The following is a 23,712-nucleotide window of genomic DNA, read 5'->3' as shown; positions in this document are numbered from 1 at the left end:
GGCAAATGGGACTAGGTTAGGCTGGGATAGCTGGTTGGCATGGACGAGTTGGATGAGTTGTTAGCGTGCTGTACATCTCCATGACTCTATGACTCTATAGCTTTTCAAGGTTTGTGTAAAGATTTGTAGCTCAGGTGCCGGTTGTAGTTGTGGGTATTCTCGTTGAGCTGGGAAGTTGGTTTGCAGACGCGTTGTCCCCTTTCTAGTTGACTTCCTCAGTGCTGTGGAGCCTCCTGTGAAGCACTGCTGTATTGTGTCATTTGGAGTTTACAGAGGCTTCACAGGAGGCTCCACAGCTCTGAGGATGTCAACTAGAAAGGGGATGACGCGTCTGCAAACCAACGTCCCAGCTCAACGAGAATACCCACAACAACTGCAACTTATAGCCTCCTTTTCACTGGAGAAATTTCCTGGTGTTCCACTGAGAGTGTCTCCCCACTGGTGTAAAGAGATCTGCTAGAAATATTGACCAGAACCTTGTGCGGAAATTCGATCTAAAGTACTCCACAACAGTCTCTTCCACTAATTTTATTTCTTACCACGGTTTGCTCTGCTAGTTTGTGTTGGGTGTTTCGAATAGCTCTTTTGGCCTCTTGAAGTTCTTTACCCATCTTTGCTCTAAAGCAGAGGTTTTAATGGTTTAAAAAAACTTAGTTAATTAGTTGAAACATCATTTGCAAGAACTACATTAATAAAATCCCATGTTCAGTGTCTCCATGTGAAGTAGTCTCAAACTTAAGGACAACTATACCCTGACATAATAAATGTTGTACAAAGATACAACTACAAGAACATATTAATTGTACAAGTATCATGCTATGTTAACTCAACCTCCCTTCACAGTCTATAGCGAGAGAAGGACTGGGTCTGGTCTATTACTCCAGAAACCTAGAGTGTATTATAGGAACCTGGGTTTGATTCCTCCCACAGCACATGGTGGAATTTGATTTCAATAAAAATCGAATTAATTGTGAACCAGTTGCCAATTTTTAGAGAAAAATCTGTGTGGTTTACTCATGTCCTTGAGGGAAGGAAACTGCTGGCCTTACCTAGTCTGGTCTACATAAAACCAGGTATTACCTGACATCGACCTAGACACTGGAAAAGACAATAGCAGAAACAACCCTGTAGATAGCAGCGGTGTGTGCTATTTACAAATTCACAAACAGAGAGCACCTTCCAAACCCATGACCACTTCCACCTAGAAGGACAAGAGCATTAGATACATGGGAACACCACCATCTGCAAGTTCCAATCCAATCCACTCACCATCCTGACTTGGAAATATATCACCATTCCTTCACTGTCACTGGATCAAAATCCTGCAATTCCCTCCTTAATGGTATTGTGGGCCAACCCATAGTGGGTGATCTGCAGGGGTTCAAGAAGGCAGCTCACCACCACCTTCACAAGGGCAACTAGGGATGAGCGATGTCCACATCCCACAAATGAATATAAAAAAAAGTTACTCCAAACCCACAGCAACATGGTTGACCCTTAAATTGCAATGAATGCTGGCCTACATCTTGTGAAGGAATAAAAGAAATGCACTACTTGATGCAGCACTGTGCCAGATAGACAGAATAAAAAGTTCATCGGTTCAATCCTGATCTCCGCTTTGTTAACTGACTTTCATCAGGATACCAGTCGAACTGCTAAATAGTGGCCTCTAGGGTTGAGGAGATGGAAAATAAATATCATACAGTATTCCCATACTGTTCTGTTCTTAAATGATCTGTGTGCACTTTAAGGATCAAACAAGTGGCACCAAGCCTTGTCACATCATGACCTATAAGGAAAGATTGAACAGACTGGACAAAATCTTTGGAGTTTAGAAGAATGCGAGGTGATCACATTCCAATACAGAAAATTGTTCAAGGGTGGAATACAGGAAGAGGATCTCCCCTGGTTAGAGGATCTAGAAAAAGGGAATCCAGTCTCAGAATAAGGGTTAGGCCATTTCGGACTGGGCTGAGGAGGAATTTCTTCAATCAGAGGGTGGCAAATCTTTGGAATTCCCTACCTCAGAGAAGGCCAGTCATTGACTATGTTCAAGACACAGATCAATAGATTTCTTCATAACAAAGAAATCAAGGGATAGTGGAGAAAATGGTATTGTGGTGGAAGATAGCCATGATCTCATTGAATGAATGGGAACGGAGGGTTTGAGTTACAAGGAGAGGCTGGATAGGCTGGGAATTTTTTCATTGCAAGTTGAGGGGTGACCTTATAGAGGTTTATAGAATAATGAGGGGTATAGATAAGGAGAATGGCAGGTGTCTTTTTCCTAGGGTGGGATTTTCAAGATTGATGAGTATAATTTTAAGGTGGGAAGAGAAAGATTTAAATAAGACATGGGGGCAACTTTTTTTACACAGAGAGTGGTTTGTGTGTGGAATGAATGTCCAGAGGAATGGTGAATGCAAGTACAGTTACAATGTTTAAATGACGTTTAGATAATTACATGAATAAGAAATGTTTGGAGTGATACGGGACAAGTGCAGGCAGGTGGGACTAGTTTAGTTTGGGATTATGGTCAGCATGGACTGGTTGGACCGAAGGGTCTGTTTCCGTGCTGTATGACTCTGTTACCCATGTTCTTAAAATATTCCATCAATCTCTTAAATTGGTATAAATTAAGTGCTGTTCAGAGTTTGGATAGATATTAACGTGGTGAAAATGAAACTAGACTAATTGATCAATGTAACCAGACTGATCCTACCAAAAACAGAAATTGCTGGAGAAACTGAGCAGCATCCGTGAAGAGAAGACAGAGTTAATGTTTCAAGTCTGGTGACTCATCATCAGAACACTGATATTCTGAACTGCTGAGTCAAGGAAAGGCCGCCAGCATTCTCAAAGATCCATCCCACCCTGGCAGTGTTTTTCTACAACCTCTGCCATCAGGGAGAAGGTACAGAAGCCTGAACACAAACACCAGCCGGTTTCATAACAGTTTCTACCCTCCTGTTGTTAGAATACAGAATGGACTCACAAACTCTTAACATTCACCTATACCTGTGTTTTTGTTTTAGCTGCTGATTACCTATTTACTTATCCATTGCTACTTTACTCTGTGATCTGCCGTTATTGCTCGCAAGACAAAAGTTTTTCACTGTGCCTCGGTACATGACAATAAATTCATTTCAATGCAATTCAATTCACCAGCAATTTCTGTTTCAGATCTCCAGCATCCACAGTTCTTTGTTTAATTTTACTGATCCCATCTAATGGCTGTATTAAAGGACTCTCTGCCGTTCTGAATGTGAGGCCGTCTTTGTTATACACTTACATTCGTTCTTCCATTGCATTTTGCTGTTTCTCGTGGGTTTGCTTCATTATTTCTATTTGTTCTTTGATCTGATCCTGGTTACCTAGCAACTAAGACAAATGTATCAATCTTCCCAATTTCCAAGCCAAAACCCCAGCAGACATATTTCATGTTTGTAAAAATGACAAGTACAATGCCCCTCATTTATGAATATTATAACAGTCCCAGCAGAAATCTGGCACTGTAGAGTGAAACAGTTTGAAATACTGATTTAGTGACACCGGTTGCAATGTGAGACATACATACGATACAAAGCTAGCTTTTCCATCAGCCCAAGATAGAATCTGTGGTTCTGCATGGCACTTCTTGTAGGCATTGATGTCTGCATGTCTTATTACATGGAGGTTGCCCGCAATTTTGAACTAAATGGACTTCCAGCAACGATCCAATAGAACTTTACAATGCTACGGAATTCTTCTGTACATTTAAGAAGGAGATGGACAGATTTTTTCTAGGTTGAAGGGTTATGGGGAGCGGGCAGGAAAGTGGAGTCGATGCTGAGATGGCATGGTGGGTCAGTGGTTAGCACTGCTGCTCACAGACACTGGGACCCAAATTTGATTCCAGCCTCGCGGTGAGCATCTGTGTGGAACTTGCACGTTCTCCCCGTGTTGGCGTGGGTTTCCTCTGGGTACTCCGGTTTCTTCCCACAGTCCAAAGATGTGCAGGTTAGGTGGATTGGCCAAGGGAAATTTCCCTGCAGTGTCCAGGGTTGTGCAGGCGAGATGGATTAGCCATGGGAAATTCAAGGATGGGGATGGGTCTGGGTAGGATGCCCTTCAGTGGGGTGGTGTGGACCCAATGGGCCGAATCGCAATACTGTAGGTATTCTATTCTATGAGATCAATCATGATGGATTAAATGGCAGAGCACGCTTGAAAAGCTGAATTGCCTCCTCCTGCTCTTAGTTTTTATGTTCCACTGATCTGTAAGGTTACAAGTTTTTAAGAGTTTCTAAGACTTTCACAACTGATTCTTCCAATATAAATATGAGTTAGGCACTATAAACATTATGGAAATGGTTCATTGTCATTTTAATCCACTTGATCGAATCTACTATCTTGAAACTTGCCTCTCAGCATGGATTGCTACTGGAGTCTTAAGAGAACTGTACAAAACCAGTTCATCCTAAATTGCCACATTTTAAATGGGAAATTCAAGTACATGAAAAGTCAGAAAAATTCCACACGTCAATGCCTTCGAATAATACTTACATTTCTTTCAAGAGTGCCACGCTCAGATTCAGAAATGAACATTTCTTCAGGCTTGATGCAACATAAACATAAATGCAAAATGATTAATGTGACTGCATTTTTTTTCTTAAAAGCCAACTAATTCTCCATGAAGAACAAACTTAGGCATATTTGTACCAAATCATAACAGCGTGGAAGCAGGCTATTCAGCCCAACGTGTCCACACCAACCCTCCAAAGAGCGTCCTAACCAGACCCACACCCTATCCCTATAATCCCATATTCCTCATGGCCAACCCACCTAACCAGCATAGCTGTGGATTGTGGGAGGAAACCAAAGCACCCAGAGGAAACCCACACAGACGTGGGGAGAATGTGCAAATTCCACACAGATACTCACCACAAGGCTGGAATCGAATCCGGGTCCCTATCTCTGGAATCCACCAAGCTTTAACCTTTGCATCGAAGACTCAAAGTATGCTTTAAAAAGCATCTGAAAGACCCAAAGTACTTATAAACCAGCAGTGACACTGCTTTGCATGACATGCTACACTGCCTTGGAGCTCCTTGCTTCTCACTTCCAGCTCAGAGCCTGATATGCTCCTAACTAGCAGCATCACTGAGAACTAGTTCTGAGGAACAGTCGTATTGGACTTGAAACATTAACTCTGTTCTTCTGTCTGCAGATGTTACCCACCTCCTGGCTCTCTCCACCGTTCTCTCTTTTTATTTCAGATTGGCAGGACCATGCTTTTATCAGTGTGAAACAGATTACTGCATAGGTTACATTGCAGTATAAATGCGTGAGATTGTGTGGAGATGAATGAACTGTAAATTGAGTACGTCAGGGAGATTTACCTTCATCTTCTGGCTACTGAGCCGGGCAACAAGATCCCTTACTCTGTTTAACTCGGCTGTAGCTTCATCGTAAATGGCTCGGGATTTTGCATACTCGTCCTGTTTCCTGGTCAGTGAATCCTTAGAATTGGCCAAAGTCAATAGCTCCAAGCTCAGCTCATCATTTTTTGTCACCTGCCACAAAATACACACACAATAGAATAATAAATGAGCTGCAGCGCAGACGGACATGAGGTAAAAACATAATAGATTATATTTCAAACCTCGCTGCATTGGGGGTCAGTTAGTGTGAGTTGGCCATGGTTCGCAATTTTAGAATAACACCAGCAGCAATGGGTTCAATTCCCACACCAGCTGAGGATGCCACGAAGGACTTTCCCTCTCAACCCGTTGCCGGGCTTGGAGGATTGAGTTACAGGGAGAGGCTGAATAGATTGGGCCTTCTTTCCCTGAAGCATTGGAGGATGAGAGGTGACCTTATAGAGGTTTATAAAATCAGGAGGAGCATAGACAGGGTGAATGGACAAGGTATTTTTCTGAGGATAGGGGAGTCTAAAACTAGAGGGGATAGGTTTAAAATGAAAGGGAAAAGATTTAGAAGGGACCTAAGGGGCAACTTTTTCACGCAGAGGGTGGTGCGTGTGTGGAATGAGCTGCCAGAGGAAGTGGTGAAGGATGATATAATTACAACAACATTTAAAAGGCATTTGGATGGGTATATGTTTGGAGGGTTATGGGCCAAATGTTGGCAAATGGGACTAGATTAATTTAGGATATCTGATTGGCATGGACAAGTTGGACCAGAGGGTGTGTTTCTGTGCAGTGCATCTCTATGACTCTCCCCTTACCGAGGGGTCAGGGATTTTAAAATGTAATTTATTTTTCAAATCTACCTGTTTTTACACACCTCTGGAGCAGGTAGGGCCTTGTGCCTTCCAGTCTAGGGGTAGGGACATTACCACTGTGCCAAAAGAGGGCACCCACTAAAGTGTCAGGTTAAACCACTACCAACCATTTCTCCCTTGAGAGCAATGCTATCCTCTGGTAGGACTATAGTGAATTGATTTTAAACTTTTAGACATCAATGTTTTCTCATTTTTAATTTTTAAATTAGTTTGTTGTAACATTTAAGTGCTCTATATTTAGAACTTTACTCCTGCTTTTTAAGAATTCTAATTGCCCTACTTTTGAATATGTTTATATTTAAATAGTTTTTTTAAAACCTTGGACAATATGTGTAGAGTTTAAGTGGCCAATTTTAGGACTTTTCCTCATTGTTTAATATTGTTTTAAAGCTCCAACTGGGCCTCTCCTGGGTGTTTAATATTTATGAACTGAAAATAAATATGAAATGGGGTGACTGTTTTGAAGCCTCTATATTTCCATTTTAAGGGTTTTTCTTTCGTTCGCAGTTAAGCTTTTGATCCCCTAACCGCGCAAGAGCCCACCGCTCAGAGATCCGACCTTGCGCTGAACTGTCTGATCGCCCGAGAACCGCCGGTACCAAAAGTTGCGCTCACTTCGCTTCATCATCACCCGCGTCTAACTCCACAAACCCCAGCGTCAATGAGGCTCAAAACGCCGCTCAGAGGCATGGTCCAGAGCAGCTGTGTTATCAAAGGGAGTAGTGCATCCTGACCAAACAAGGAAATTACCCAACAATGAGCAGCTTAAACACCCACAGAAAACTATACTGCCTCAGTGTTGGATATATCCAGGTTGATATATTTGTAAACTGCTGGCTGGGAAGATATTATACCGCATTTTAATTTATAGATCTGATTATACATCAGCCAAGGGGAATACTTAACTTCATATCAACGCTTGGAAAGTTTTAACAAGCAATTGCATTCACTTTAACAAAAGCAAAACAAAAACACTCCCGTTGAGGCAGCTTGGTGTGTTCACCTGTTATAACAGGGTTAAAAATCACACAACACCAGGTTATAGTCCAACAGGTTTATTTGGAAGCACTGGCTTTCGGAGCGCTGCTCAGGCGATGAAGGAGCAGCGCTCCAAAAGCTAGTACTTCCAAATAAACCTGTTGGACTATAACCTGGTGTTAGTCAACTAGGAGAAAGTGAGGACTGCAGATGCTGGAGATCAGAGCTTAAAAATGTGTTGCTGGAAAAGCGCAGCAGGTCAAAGAAGAAGGGCTTATGCCCAAAACGTCGATTCTCCTGTTCCTTTGATGCTGCCTGACCTGCTGTACTTTTCCAGCACACATTTTTAAGCTATAACCTGGTGTTGTGTGATTTTTAATTTTGTATACCCCAGTCCAACACCGGCATCTCCAAATCATTATTATAACAGGATCATTGATTTAGTCGCTAATTCAGCATACTCTGTGGAGAAGGGCTGTCGTGGGCACAGTGGTAGTGTACCTCTCTCTGAGCCAGGAGGGACAGTTTTAAAGTCCCAGTCACTCGACAGCTGTGTCACATCTTTGAACAGGTCGATTTAGGAAAAAAAATCTCAAAAGTATAGAGATCCAATTGAGATATATAAGATGCCACAGGGGTTAATAAAGTAGCTGTAGAAAGATATTCTTGGAGTGCGATGTCATAAATTTAGGAATAAAGTGTAACAAATTTAAAACAGAGATTAGGAGAAACTACCCTTCTCAAAGTGTGGTGAATCTGTGGAATTTGTTAATCCAGAGCGTGGTGAATGCTGAGACATTGAGTAAATTTAATGAGGAAATATAGATAGATTTGTTTTATGAGTAATGAACCCTGCTCCTCATTCTTACGTTCTCAACTAGGTGTAGAGTTATATACGCATCTCAGAAATATCCATCTGGCATTTTCTGTGCTGGCTCTCTGAACTTTGGGATGAGCGTTCTTCCTAGTGGGTTCTCGAACCTAAGGATACAATCTCAGAATAAAGAACAAGCCATTTAAGACTGGAATGTTAGGAGGAATTCTGTCTCTCAGAGGGTCTGGGAATTCTCTCCGAAGAGGACTGGGGAAGTTCACCAACTGAGCACATTCAAGACAGATCGATAAATCCACAGGCTCTACCATTTACAAGAACGAAGGCAGCAGATGCATGGGAACACTATTACCTGCAAGTTTCTCTCCAACACCATCCTGACTTGGATCACACTCCTCCATTGTCACTGCCTCAATATACTGGATCTGCCTTCCTTGCCAGCACAGTGGGGGTACCTATACCTGAGGGACTGCAGCAATTTAAGAAGACAACCGATCACTGCCCTCTCAAGGGCAGTTAGGGGCTTGACAATAGAAGCTGCTCTCTTGCCAAGAATGTACAAAGCAAAGAGAATAATTTTAAAAATGCTTTTGTTTGTTAACAAAAGCTGCCCAATTTGGGTAGAGTTTAAAATGACTACATTTAGAGTAGATTATCAGAGATGGTTTCATCAATTTTGAACTCCAGTAGAGGCTTTTGTGAACAATGCGCTCACCTCATTTTCATGCTGTTTACTCAGGGTCACAAAATTGCTCTTCAGAACAATGTACTCGTCTGCCAGTTCCTTACGGGTTTTCTCCACTGCCCTCAGACGATCTTTAGCCATCTGACACTCATGGGCACATTTGTCCTTCTGCAACTCTAGTTCCATTGTTCTGTTCTCCAGGAATAAAATCTACAAAAATGAAAACATCAGCAAGAGTGCTGGTGAAGGAAAGACAAGCGCTTCAAGAATCTCTTCAGAGTCTGTAAAATTTGTGAATACTTGTAATGGTCTAGTGTACTCAATCCTAATATTCAGCTCCCACACGTGTGTCGGATACAGGTGGATATCACTGCATTCTGGTTGAGACCCATTGAAATAGCACCAAGGCCTCTGGGGTTTACCACACAATCAATTGATGCAAAGCAATCTCTCTGCCCACAAGGAATTCTGTGTAGAAGGCGGTCCATGATTTAAGCAAAATGGTGATGGAAGCCTGAATCCAGAAATTCCACCCCTAAACCCTGCCTCTCCCATTGTTCGAGGGTTTGGGGATCATTGGGAAACAGGGATGAATTGCACTCTGCACACCTATGGTTTATAGAGGCAACTGAACATCTGCCTTCAATCAGAACCACATTTTTGCCAGTGGGATATCCAAAATATGACTTGTGGACTTTAGAGCTAACAGGAGACGATTTAAACTTAGGAGAATATTTTGTAAAGGTAGATTACACTTTTGAAATGATTTTGGATCTGGGAGAGGTAAGTTGCCCTTTGGGGAGGTCAATTGTGCTTTGGGATAGTTAGACATAGACCAGTGGGGGTTAAAGAGGGAAAGAAGCATTAGATCTGTCAAGAGAGCTGGAAAGGGATCAACAAGTTAAGTTATCAGGGTATTTAAGTGTCTTGCTCTTTTATATTTGAGAAAGTAATGTCTGCAGTGTTAAAAAAACAATCAGTGCTTGCTATTTCAATTTTTTTTGTATTCAATGCACCTATTGGCATAAAACAGAGATTAATCTTGATAGGATTAGTGATGGATGATTAAATTAACAGGGAGAAAGTGAGGACTGCAGATGCTGGAGATCAGAGCTGAAAAATGTGTTGCTGGAAAAGCGCAGCAGGTCAGGCAGCATCCAAGGAGCAGGAGAATTGATGTTTCGGGCAAAAGCCCTTCTTCAGGATTAAATTAACAGTCTATTATCATCACAGTTGGGCTACCTGCCCATTCATCATTCAACTGACTGCTCTAAGTGCTTACAAATCTTTGAAGTGGGATTATGAATAGAAATGTTTGTTTTTATAAGGAATTAAATACTTGAAGAAAGTTAAATGTAATAAATGGATTCACATCAGAGTTTCTTTTTAAAATCACATCAGCATTGATTTCCACCATCAACAGTTAAGAATTTTATTTAATTTAAGCATGGGCCTTGTGATCTCTGTGGAGGATGCCAGGGAGTGGGCATGAGGGGTGGGTGGTGAGGTACAAGTTGACAATAGGAGTCAAAGAGTGTGGTGCTTGGAAAAGCACTGCCGGTCAGCCAAACGTCCGAGGAGCAGAAGAGTCGACATTTCAACCATAAGCTATTCATCAGGAATGAGGCGGGCAAGGGGGCTGATAAATGGGACTGGGTAGGGCTGGGGGGAAGGCAGCTGAGAATGTGATAGATAGATGAAGGTGGGGGGTGAATGTGATAGGTTGGAGTGGAGGGTGGAGCGCATAGGTTGGAAGGAAGATGGACAGGTAGGACAGTTAAAGAGGGCAGTGCCAAGTTGGAGGGTTGGATCTAGGATGGGGGGGTAGGGGAGATGAGGAAACTGGTGAAATCAACATTGATCACATGTGGTTGGAAGGTCCCAAGGCAGAAGATGAGGTGTTCCTCCAGTCGTCGGATGGTTAGAATTTGGCAGTGGAGGAAGCCCAAGTCTTGCATGTCCTTGGCGGAGTGGGAGGGGGAGTTGAAGTGTGTGGCCACAGGGTGGTGGGATTGTTCAGTGCGTGTGTCTCGGTGATGTTCTCTGAAATGTTGGCATCCAGTCTCCCCAATGTAGAGGACGACACACTGAGAGCACCGGACACAGTAGATGAGGTGTTTGCAGGTGCAGGAGAATCTCTGCCGGATGTGGAAGGATCCTTTGGGTCCTTGGATGGAGGTGAGGGGGGAATGTGTGGGCACTGGTTTTACACCTCTTGTGGTGGCAAGGGAAGGTGCCGGGAGTGGAGGGTGGGTTAGTTGTGGGGATGGGGGACGTGACCTAATGAGGGAGTCATGGAGGGAATGGTCTCTGCAGAATGCTGAAAGGGGTGGGAGGGAACTATATCTCTGGTGGTGGGATCTGACTGTAGGTGGCGGAAATGGCGGAGGATGATGCATTATATCTGGAGGTTGGTGGGGTGGGAGGTGAGGACTGGGGGGTTCTGTCCTTGTTGTGATTGGAGAGGTGGTGTTCAAGGGACAAGGTGTGGGAAATGGAGGAGATGTGCTGGAGGGCATTGTTGACCATATGGGAGGAGAAATAATGGTCCTTGAAGTCAGAGGCCATCTGGGATGTTCTGGAGTAAAATTTCTCTTTCTGGGAGCACATGTGCTAGAGGAATTGGGAGTAAGGGATAGCGTTTGTACAGGAGGGGGGTGTTGAAGAAGGCATAGTCCAGGTAGTTGTGGGAGTCAGTGAGTTTGAAGTAGATGTCTGTGTTGAGTCGGTCGTCAGAAATGGAGATGGAGAAGTCCAGGAAGGGAAGGGAAGTGTCCGAGATGGTCCAGGTGAACTTGAGGTGGAAGGTGCTTGTGAAGTTGATGAACTGTTCAATCTCCTCGTGGGAGCACGAGGTGGCGCCAATACAGTCATTGATGTAATGGAGGAAAAGGTGGGGAATTGTGCCGGTGTAACTACAGAAAATAGACTGTTCCTTTTGGTCTGAAGGAAATGGGAAGATTCGAAGGAGAAGTTGTTGAGGGTGAGGACCAGTTCAGCCAATCAAGTGAATGTGTTGGTGGAAGAAGATTAGGTGGGTCGGCAAGAGAAGAAGAAACGGAGTGCTTGGAGGCCTTCGTCATGGCGGATGGACGTGTACAGGGACTGGATGTCCATGGTGGAGATGAGGCATTGGGAGCTGGGGAACCAAAAGTCATGGAGCAGTTGGAGGGCATGGGTGGTGTCCCGAATGTATGTGGGGAGATCCTGGACCAAGTTGGCATTAAGCTAGCATAGATGATAATAAAGAGCCTGGAAATATGGTGGATATGGGCTCAAGTGAGGCATTCAATAGGGCCTCACGTTGGATAGAAATAGTGTGCAGGACGGTTGGGAAAAGGCAGGAGATTGACACTAGGGAACAGAACCAATGCAGGCATGACGGGCCAAATGGCCTCGTTTTGCACTGTGGAAATTCTGTGATTCTGTAAAGGGTATAAGGAAATGGATTTGCATGAGAGATTGAGGGGTTGTGGGAATTGAATGGGAAGAATGATAGGCATGGGGAGATTGTGTGGAGGGGTCAGGGAGGGTGTGGAGGAGTGTACAATGGAGGACTTTTATTTTCTCTTCTTCCTCCTAGCTGTGACTAGGTACTGAAGAACACACCTGAAGCTGCCTCTGGACTCTATTTGAGAAAAAAGTTAAACTGGACTCCAAGACACATCCTCACCCTTTAAGACAATGAAGAAATTACAAGTTTCCTTGACTGAACTGCTTCCGGGTCAAAGATTGTTCTGGAAAATAAAATGGACATTTTTGTCTCCACCTGAAAATATGAGGTTTATCAAACGAAGCAATCCACAGTCTCAATGACAGTGACTGCATACTTGTTGCTATGCAACATGCTAATGTCATGGAGAATTCAATTCATCTCACAAACTGTGAGCAAAGACTGTAAAGTGTAAGTGCAGAATGATTAAATGAAATCTGGCTAATGATTTGCAAAGTTTATGCTTATGCAAGTTACATTGCTCAATGTTAAAGTGCCACTTCCTTGGGGAAAGAAAAGACTTACACTGCTGTAGCACCTGTCACGACCTCAGCATGTCCCAAAGCACTCACAACCAATCAAATCCTCCATAGGTGTAGTCACTGTCCCAGTGTGGCACAAACAGCAATGAGGTAACAACCTGTGATTGGTGAACTCATTAACCTACTAGAAAGCTGATGGTTGGAAGTGCTGCGATAAGAAATTAATTGTTAGAATTGAGAAAATAGCCCTAGAAAAAGACTGCGAGCATAATTTTCCACTCCCTGAGGTGGTGGAAATAATGGTGGCAGTGATGGTTTAATCCTGCGAGAGTCCAAATTTCAGGTTCTCACCAACAAGGTAAATGTTTGCAATTCCGTACTCCCCCCACAGAGGGGTGATGAGAAGTCTGCCTGTGTGTATTTGCATCCCATTCATTACAACTAGAGCACACTTCCAAACCCATAACAGTCCACCATTATGTGAAATTCCATAACAAAAACAGAAATTGCTGGAAAAGCTCAGCAGCTCTGGCAGTGCCTGTGTAGAGAAATCAAAGTTAACATTTCGGGTCCAGGGACCCTTCCTCAGAATTGTCACAGAGAGCTACATAACTTCATCAAGGTGGGCATGCCTAGAAGAGATGGGGCAGTGAGGTAAATACCAAGTAAAATTAAAAAAAACTGCTGTAAATCAGAAACAAAAACAGAAATTGCTGGAAAAGCTCAGTTCTGAGGCAGAGTCACTAGACCTGGAAAATTAACTTGGATTTCTCTCCACTGATGATGCCAGACCTTTTCCAGCAATTTCTGATTTATAGCATCTACAATTCTTTCACTTTTTGTGTGCAATTCCGTATATGGGCAGCACTTGTTGAACAATCTGAGTAGGCCAATAGCTGACACCAAAAATAAGATAATCAGTCAAGCTTGTAATGTGGCTTACTTATGCTTGCTGGAAGGAACATTATACAGGGACCTGTGCCCTACAAAGTAAAGGAACCTGCTCAAGCCTTGTAGATTTTTTTGAATTGTCCAGGATTTTAAGGAACTTCAGTTTATATTTGATTTCTCCATGGTAATGCCTTTTCTTCTGTAATACAAATTGTTGTGAAGATTTGCAACACAAAAAGAAACCTTAGCTGACATATCTCTCTTTTCAGCAATAGTTCAGATATGCAGGGACTCGCCCCCACCCCCTCCACTTCTCTCTTCATTTCTCTATGTCAGTTAAACCTAACATTGGCCACAATCAATGCCTTAAATGCATTCTTCATATTAGCGTCACCATTCTATACACTTCTGGTTGTTTAGGTTACAGTGTTTATCTTCTTGATAAACGTGCTTCATGAATGTATTGCAGAGAATTTCCAAAAACATACTTATCTCTCTCCAATAATGTAATTTCCAGTTCTTCGCCCTGCAGGTACAGATCTCTATCAGAAATAATTTATCCTTGGACTGCTTTTCTGATTTTCATTAGATGATTTTGAATGGTCATTTATATTCTCATTTAGGGACATGTTATCAAACTGTTTCTTCCTCTCCTTCATTTCACCTAAACAGATTACCAAGTCTTTCTGTTATTAAATAAGGAATGCACATAGCTATCTGCTTGGAAATGACCAGCTAAATTATCAAATCTCTCTATAATCACAGCTTAAAGAGTGCACCATATCATGGATATCTGTTTCTCTGCACCCACCATTTATTGAGTCCGATTTGACTTTTCATCAGTTCTAAAGATTTGGGCTTGAAACTTTAAGTTTGTTTCTCTCTCCTAGATGCTGCCAGACTTGCTGAGTTTCTGCAGTATTCCCTATGTTACTTCCCTATATCAAAAACTATTTCCCATGCATCCTTCTGACAACTTCTCTAAAACCTTCGTATCCTTCTGAAAATGTGATACCCAGAACTGGATGCAATACTCTAGTTGAGGCCAAACCAGGTTAATTGTAATTTGCTTCACTTGTAAATACTTCATACTTGAAAAAGAAACAGAGTTATGTGTTAAGCTTTAATACTGTCTTGACAACAGTTTGTACTTTTTTTCATTACTTTTCAATGTAGTTAAAACTACAACAGTTAAATAACAATCACAAAAGTCGTGGAAAATATTGTCGTGAAATGAGCAAGGAATAAGTACCTTATTCTTTAGCTCAAAGTTCTCAGCTTCATATTGCTCCCGAATCTTGTTTGTCTGGATTTGCAAATCAATCAGATCCTTGGAAATCTAAACACATAAGAGGAATTTCTGAGGTTGAATCAACAAATTAGTCTTAAAATTATAGGGTCCCACAATAAAAAGGAAAATGCATTTTGAGTTTGGGACAAAACTGAAACCAATTGATGAAGAAACTGCATTGAGATAATTGTTCTGAGGATTCTTTGGGTTGCTTAGCTTTGATATGGAGTCGGAGAGGATGTGTCACATTCAGTGTCAAGGGCTATACGAAAGTAGCTCATCTCAACTGGCAAAGTGGCAGGAATGTGAGAACTACACTCTTTCAAGTGAACAGCAACAAGCTTTATTGAATGGGAAAGGGGATAAGAAGAATAGTTTTAATCATCACAAAGTACATACTTATAGTCAGTAAACAAGTAATGATTTGATTGGATATTATATTCATGTGAACATGCAATAAATTGTTGGCTATTACAATTATGTGCACAGATTTAAGTATATTTAGATAATATAGTCATGTCTACTAATGTGCAATGTAGAGAATATTGTTGGATAGAAATGAGTGCAACCTTTTTATTAGAAAACTGTTATCTATTAAAAATATATATAAATATTGTTTTGCAGCACATCAGGGACTTGTGTGCCATCTTTGACATTGTTTCCCATAAATGTATGAGTTAATGCTTAGACAAAGAAACCCAAGTCTTGTTTGGTCTTCATGGGATCAAAGGGTTAGAAATGTTCCCTTTTAAATGTAGCTATATACAGAGAATGGTAAGAGAGGACATCCTACCCGGAGCCCAGGAGCCAGTTCCATGTAAACTGCTGTCAGTATGGCATGACTCCTTTCACATATACTCAATAGGTAAACCCCATGGAAATCTGCAACTCCCTTCACTCCTTTTTACAGTACCCCTTTTATCAGTCAGATTTTACTATGAATATTTCATAATTTTACTCCACGTTCTCTCCCCACTCCCTCCCTTTTGGTTGAGGGACTAATCTCCAACAAAATTCTTGTTGTTTTTGGGATACGTATGGGAAGTATGTGCTCCCCTGTCATTTTCTTGGAGTGCTAATGCTTCGGTGGAGTGAAATAGCAGCCACTGACAACGGCCGGTCTTTGAGTTGAAGACACTTGCATCTCTCTTGCAGTTGCCCTCCTCTACCTCACCCTCCACTTTCAAAACATTCCTTAAAACCAACCTCTTTGACCGAGCTTGGCTATTTGACCTAATATGTGTCACACTAGATGTCATACTGTGCTCTACAAATGATGTTTCATTACTTTGAAGGTGACGTACCAACATAAGTTGTTGTTTGTGGAGAATCTCACCTTCAGTTTTTCTTCCTCACTGAACACGAGTTTGGAGGAGAGATCACTTTTTGATCCGGCCATCTGTCCCATCCTCCCCTGAAGCTCTCCCAGTTTGTTGTATAAACGTTCATTCCTGTCTCGTAGCTGCACCTATGCGGATAGTGTACATATCAAACCACAATGGTAATGATTGGAAACTATTCCTCGCAGCATTAATAACCCCAATGAGAGGGTGGTGCCATCAACTGGCCATTTATTGAATTTGATCCTTTTGATTTGGAGGTGCCGGTGTTGGACTGGGGTGTACAAAGTTAAAAATCACATAACACCAGGTTATAGTATAACAGGTTTAATTGGAAGCACTAGCTTTTGGAGCGCCGCTCCTTCATCACTAGCTCCGAAAGCTTCCAATTAAATCTGTTGGACTATAACCTGGTATTGTGTGATTTTTAACCTTGATCCTTTTGGGTTTATTAAAGCAGCAAAGTAGCCAATTTGAGACCAGGCCAGGTATTGTGAAAAACCCCCCTGTGCAAAACATCACCTTGCTGCATGACTGTGAGGAATCGGCTGTTTTGCAGCAAGAGCCCTGGAGTGAAAGCTGCTCCAGACAAAGGATTTAATGAGTTTTGTTTTCTAAGAGCTGGCTTAAACACACCGAAAATGACAGCTCCAGTCAGCAGTTGTGCAATGGACAGAAGCAAGTTCTGATCTCTGGTTATGTAACAGACAGCAGACATACACACTTCACTTTAAAGGGCAGCTTAATGAATATTCCAACTACCAATTGCCCTATTCTAAATTAATTCTTCAAAAAATGTACCAAATTAAAAATAGATCTGTTAATGTTGCACTTTTTGTGATCATTCATCATTCACAATTGGTGCATTCCACCCTCTGACTGACAACAAATGGCTAATTCACACAGCTCCAGTGAGACTGATGGTGATAAACAAAATAACGTTTCATATTCAACACTGTTGAAGAGATGGTAATATTAAAACACACATTAACCATTATTCTATGAGTGCTTTACCTACACAAGAAAGCACTAAAATAACTGATACTGGAAAATATATAGTTGTGTCAAAATTTTATAATAAAATGAAGATTTGCGTTTATGGAGGACTTCCACACCTTCTAGATGTGCTTTACAATCAGACGAGTATTTATCGAAGTGTGGTCACTATTGTAATGAAGGAAACCCGGGAGTCAGCCTGCTCAAAAGGACATCAGAAATTAGGGTGGGAAGACCATTTGGCCCCTAGGGCCTGTTCTATCATTCAATGCCAATCTGATCTTATTTTCAGCTTCACCATTCCCTGCCTGTTCCCCATTATCCTTGACTCTCTTGTCAATCAAACATCCATCTACCTCAACTTTGAATATATTTGATTTCTCAGCCATTTCTACTCTATGGGATAGAGAATTCCAAAGAATCACGACCCTTTGAGAGAAGAAGCTCCTCCGGAGCTCCAGCTGTGTTAGTGACAGGGCAGATAACCTATTTCCACTAGGAATTCTAGAACTGGGGCATTCTCTGAGAATTAGGGCCAGGTCTTTCAGGACAGACGTTAGGAAGCACTTCTAAACACAAAGGACGGTAGATGTTCTAGAACTCTCTTCCAGAAATAGCAGTGGATGCAGGATCAGTTGTTAGTTTTAAATCTTATGTAGCTAAGTTTTTGTTCAGCAAAGGTATTAAGGGATATGGGACATAGTTAGGCCACAGATCAGCCATGGTCTCATTGAATTGTGGAACAAGCTTGAGGGGCTGAATGGCCTACTCCTGCTGGGGGATAGATGTTTCACCAAACGTCAGGGGAAGAGTTCCCTTCTTCTTCAAAATAGTGCTGTGTGGATCTTGTACTCCCAAGTGGAGAGAGCAATATTTTAACTTTGGTTTTAGATTCATGTATCGTCACCTCAAGAGTCAAAGAGGATCAAATAACTATAACTACAACGCTGCAACCAGTCAGAGGAAGATAAACACAGTATCATTTTTCACCTCTGTACCCATCAGTCATGAATACAACCTCAAACTAAAAGAAATAAACACAGAGAATGCTGGAGAAACTCAGCAGGTCCAGCAGCACCTCTGGAGAGAGAAACAGAGATAACTTTTCTAGTCTGGTTTGATTTGATACACCATGATCACATGCACCTAAGTACAATGAAAAGCTTTGCGAGCAGTATAGGCAGATCATAGTGAGCAAGGGCATACAGATCAGAGGATACTTAGACAGAGTGAGGTATACAGGTTGCTCTGCAAGGGAGGTACACAAAGCAAGATCAACATCAACAAGGTCAACATTATTTGAAGTTAGAGAGTCCATTCATCAGTCTAATAATGCAGGGAAGAAGCTGAAGTTTCTCCAGCATTCTCTGTGTTTCATACAGAGCAGAATCAAAACTTTAATTCTCTTTCTCTGTCCACAGATGCTGTCAGACCTGCTAAGTTTCTCCAGTTTTGGCTGGTGCTAAACAGACAGGATCATAACTGTTTAACTGTTTAAGATGGAAGGACGGGATATAAAAGGCAAGATTTTTTAAAATTCACTCTGGGTTGCTGACTTGGCCAGTCTCCAGTTGCCCCTTGTGAAGTTGGGAGTGAGCTGCCTTCTTGAACTCCTGCAGTCCACCTGCTGTGGGTTGACCCACAATGACCTTAGGGAGGGAATTCCAGAATTTTAACCCAGTGACAGTGAAGGAATGGCAATCTATTTTCAAGTCAGGATTGTGATGGCTTGGAGGGCAACTTGCAGGGGGTGGTGTTCCCATGTACCTGCTGCCCTTAACCTTCTAGATGAAAGTGGTTGTGGGTTTGGAAGGTGCTGTCTGAGGAGCTGGATAAACTTCAGCTGCATCAATACTGCACTCTAAACGTTGACTGTGTTCTCTCTCCACAGATGCTGCCTAACCTGCTGAGTTTCTCCAGCATTCTCTGTTTTTGGTTCATATTTCCAGCACCCACAGTATTTTGCATGTATTCAAAATAAAATAAACTCTTTTTAAAAACCTTTGGTTGAAATACTTTTGACATTCTTTTTCATAAGCTGATATAGTGCTGGCCAATGCTGATCAGTAGTCCAGTCTGATCCCGCCCTTCCTACACTCTTTAAATATGAAACATTTTTTAAAGCAGTGAGTTACTTGCTTACGTTTTCATTGTTCAATCGACGAATCTGATCCTTGAGTGTGTTGACTTTCTCATTCGCGTCTTTGGTTCCCATTGCGTTGGCTGACTGGTGTTGCAATGCCAAGACTCGTGCTCGGTACTGGGTTATCAGTGACTGTGATCATGGAGGAACAGAGTGAAAGCAAGGTACACACCCTTTAACCACAGACTAGCCAAGGTAAAGTCAGCTTGGCACATTGTGACTGTTGCTATAAACATTTTGTTGCTACTATTTCTCTTGTTACTCTGACTGAAGACAAGCCATTCAACCCAACACAAAGAGGGAGGTGGAGCAGAAAGAACAGAAACAAATTTCATGGTTAGTTTTGAGACTATAGAGCAGCTGTGAGAAGCATTGTGCTGCAGAATGGGACATAGATTGAGTTCTAAATACAACATTATGGATTAAGTGGGGATTAAAAGTCTGTTACAAAGTTGCAACATTCTTGTAAGCATTGAAGATCACATCCTCACCTAACATTACTGGATCTGCACATATAAAATTCACTTTGCAAACACTGCCAATGTTTTATTACTGGGAATTCAGTCCCAGTGTTGCTTATGCTCACAGAAGCGTCCTCCTATCTGACTTAATCTAACCTTATCTACTTCCTTTTTTTCTCTCTCATGCTTATCTATCTTTCTATAAAATGCAATTATATGATTCTTCTCAATTCTTGTGGTAGGGTTATCACTTTCTGATCACTCAGTAAAAAACGTTTCTCCTGAATTCCCATTAATCTCTGTCTTGTATTTATGTCAGAGAGAAAGTGAGGGATGCAGATGCTGGAGATCAGAGCTGAAAATGTGTTGCTGGAAAAGCGCAGCAGGTCAGGCAGCATCCAAGGAGCAGGAGAATCGACGTTTCGGGCATAAGGTTCCTGAAGAAGGGCTTATGCCCAAAATGTCGATTCTCCTGTTCCTTGGATGCTGCCTGACCTGCTGCGCTTTTCCAGCAACACATTTTCAGCTTGTATTTATGTCCACTGGTATTGGTCACCTGACAAGTAGAAATTACTTCAATTAGTTTACCTGATAAATACTCTTCCATCGTTTTAAAGATTGCTGTTGGGTTAGCCTCAGTCTTCTCAAGAAAAGAACCATAACCTGTTCTTTCTTCTGCAATATCTTTAATGTCTCACTTCTGGTTGCACATTTGAGAATTTTTTAGCACCTTATCTACTGCCTCTAAATCCTTCTTGAAACAGGAAAACCAGGACTGAGCACAGTGCTCTTTAAGTGTGACAGATTATGTGAAATAATTTATGTGATATACATATAAATATCATTTATTTTAGCGTTTGGATTTTGAATTAGTGGCATGTGGGTTTTGGTTTGCATGTATGAGGAGGTTTAATGAGGAGGTATTTCTGGCCATGAACCTTTTTTAAAAAATACGGTGTGAGAAAGAAATGCTGGAGTGGTAATGGGAATTCATTTACATTGTTAGAGTCTTACAGTTAGAGTCTTACAGTTAGACAGAGTAAACATTGAAAAGCATTCACATGTTTGCAGCTTAGAAGAATCAGGGATCAAGTTTTATTTTTGCTTTAGGGAAAACCATAGCATTTTAGGTCATTTCAAATAGTCCTGGTTGGAGTTAGATGTACAAGCTCAGTTTTTCCTGAAAACACTCCTGTTTAAAAAGGGAGTAAGGAAAAAGACTGAAAATTATAGGCCGATTAGCCGAATCTCAGTCATGGGTAAGATTTTGGAGTCCATTGTGAAGTATGAGATTTCTGAATACTTGCAAGTCTATGCTAAAAAAGGGCAAAGTCAGCATGGTTTCATTAACGGGAGGTCATGCCTGACAAATCTGTTAGAATTCTTCGAGGGAGTACCAAGCAGGTTAGACAAGGAGAGCCAATGGATGTTATCTATCTGGACTTCAAGAAAGCATTTGACAATGTGCCACACAGGAGGCTGCTGAGTAAGTTAAGAGCCCATGGTGTTAGAGACAAGGTTCTAGCATGGATAGAAACTTGGCTGTCTAGCAGAAAGCAGAGAGTGGGGATAAAAGGTTCCTTCTCAGGATGGCAGCCGGTGACAAGTGGCGTTCTGCAAGGCTCAGTGTTGGGACCGCAACTTTTCACTTTATACATTAACGATCTAGATGAAGGAACTGAGGGTATTCTGGCTAAGTTTGCAGACAATACAAAGATAAGTGGAGGACAGGTAGCATTGAGGAGGTGGGGAGGGGGCATAAGGATTTGGACAGGTTAGGAGAGTGGGCAAGGAAGTGGTAGATGGAGAACAGCGTGTGAAAGTGTGAGGTCATGCACCTTAGTAGGAAGAACAGAGGCATGGTCTATTTTCTAAATGGGGAGAAAATTCAGAAATCTGAAGTGCAAAGAGACTTGGGAGTTCTAGTCCAGGATTCTCTCAAGGTCACCTTGCAGGTTGAGTCAGCGATTAGGGAGGCAAATGCAATGACAGCATTTATTTTGAGTGGGCTTGAATATAAAAGCAGGGATGTACTTCTGAGGCTCTATAAAGTCCAACAACATTTGGAATGTTGTGTGCAGTTTTAGGCCCCACACCTCAGGAAGGATGCATTGGCCCTGGAGCAGGTTCAGAGGAGATTTACAAGAATGGTCCCAGGAATGAACAGCTTAACACATGAGGAACACTTGAGGACTCTGGAACTGTACTCGATGGAGTTTAGAAGGATGAGGGGGGATCTAATTGAAACTTACAGAATATTGAATGACCTGGACAGAGTGGATGTTGGGAAGATGTTTCCATTGGTAGGTGAGACTAGGAACCGAGGGCACAGCCTAACAGTAAAGGGAAGATCTTTTAGAATGGAGATACGGAGAAACTTCTTCAGCCAGAGAGTGGTGAATCTATGGAATTCAATGCCACAGAAGGCTGTGGAGGCCAGGTCATTGAGTATATTTAAGACAGAGATAGATAGGTTCAAGAGTTAAGAGGTTCAAGAGTTACAGGAAGAAGGCGGGAGAATAGGGTTGAGAAACTTATCAGCCATGATTGAATGGCAGAGCAGACGCGATGGGCTGAATGGCTTAATTTACACCAAAAGACCATTTAGGATATAGTTCAGGATTGTTAGCAAAGTAAGTTGCCTCAATGTGATGGTCTCAGTTGCGTGCTTGGTTGGAATCCTGAAGGTCAATTCTGGGATCTGCAGCAAGTGGTGAATTGCTTTGTATTTGGTAGGATTGGGCAGAAATCAAACATGATACTCACCATAGGGGCTGAAATGCCATATCTGCAGTGAGTTTGGTCAGATTCAGTGAGGAAACTGCCTGACCTCACAGCATGAATTTGCACCAAACTTGATGCAACCCACGCATATCCAAAAAGCCATAAGATCGGGCCCAATCTTTGCACTCTTAGTGAACACAAAGACAACTGAGGGAGAAAAGCGCTCAATAATAATTTCACTTAATTTCTTTCAAGCATAAAAACATCAAGCAGCATTTTGACAAAAACAAAAGACAGCTCAGGTTGCTAAGCTCAACAAAATCTTTTGCTGTGTACAGTGAGGTCCGTGTATATGGAATATTTCACTACTTTCCAAAGGGGCTTGCTACTGCAATGTGCACCTTCTCATTCTATTTCTTGGACAATAAGAGCATGCCCATAGCTCAGAAGAGCTCTGCACCATATGATGTGTTGCTGAATCTGGATATACAAGAATTAGTGTGCTCACTCACTGATTGAGAAACATCTTCATTTTGAACCTGACATCCTTGTTTCCAAATCCATAGCCTTGGCCATCTCTATCTTCATCCTCCACAATCCTCCAATATATTGACAGTCCTTCGATTATAGCCTCTTGTACATCCCAGATTTGCAGCATGGTTGGCTATGCCTCTTGTCACCCAGTCTCTGGAAATTCCTTCTGTAAACCCACCCACTTCTCTACCTCACATCTTCTCTTCGAGAGCCTACTTCTTTGGCCAAGCTTTCAATCATCTGGCCTAACATCTCCTCACATGCTTGATGTCAAATTCTGTTTGCTGAGCGCAATACTGTGAACCACCTTGGAACATTTTGCTGCATGAAAAGTGCAAGTTGTTGGTGTTGCTGACAATTTGTCGAAGCGAGGACAGGGTAGTAAAGATCAGTTCCCAGCAGCTAGAATTTGGAAAGTGGTTTGAGAGCAGACATTGAGCGAGGGTAAGAACAGATTTGGCTGCACTGTTCTCATATTTCCCTCAGCTATACCATGTGTCTCCATATGTAAATACCTCTCTTGGTTGCTTCATTGATCCCACTCTCCCTTTACATTCCCTTTTTACTATCGATGTG

The 23,712-nt window shown here is 42.0% G+C and overlaps 1 protein-coding gene across 1 annotated transcript in view; it reads right to left on the bottom strand.

Moving 5' to 3' along the window:
- Positions 1–23,712, bottom strand: part of ccdc78 (coiled-coil domain containing 78) — a 79,148-nt gene that overhangs the window by 21,593 nt on the left and 33,843 nt on the right. The window contains exons 8-15 of the mRNA XM_043711977.2: positions 19,418–19,549; positions 16,275–16,406; positions 14,900–14,986; positions 8,812–8,991; positions 5,382–5,555; positions 4,546–4,596; positions 3,293–3,381; positions 540–618 (exon numbers count right to left, since the gene is read on the bottom strand). Of these exons, the coding sequence (XP_043567912.2) occupies positions 540–618; positions 3,293–3,381; positions 4,546–4,596; positions 5,382–5,555; positions 8,812–8,991; positions 14,900–14,986; positions 16,275–16,406; positions 19,418–19,549 (924 nt within the window). The remainder of the gene's footprint in view (positions 1–539; positions 619–3,292; positions 3,382–4,545; positions 4,597–5,381; positions 5,556–8,811; positions 8,992–14,899; positions 14,987–16,274; positions 16,407–19,417; positions 19,550–23,712) is intronic.

The sequence above is a fragment of the Chiloscyllium plagiosum genome, unplaced genomic scaffold (assembly GCF_037043375.1).
Source record: "Chiloscyllium plagiosum isolate Xiang-an unplaced genomic scaffold, Cpla_swu_hap1 HiC_scaffold_20, whole genome shotgun sequence".
Lineage (NCBI taxonomy): Eukaryota > Metazoa > Chordata > Chondrichthyes > Orectolobiformes > Hemiscylliidae > Chiloscyllium > Chiloscyllium plagiosum.
Note: the sequence above shows the minus strand (reverse complement) of the source record. Positions and strands in the feature narration are given on the sequence as shown.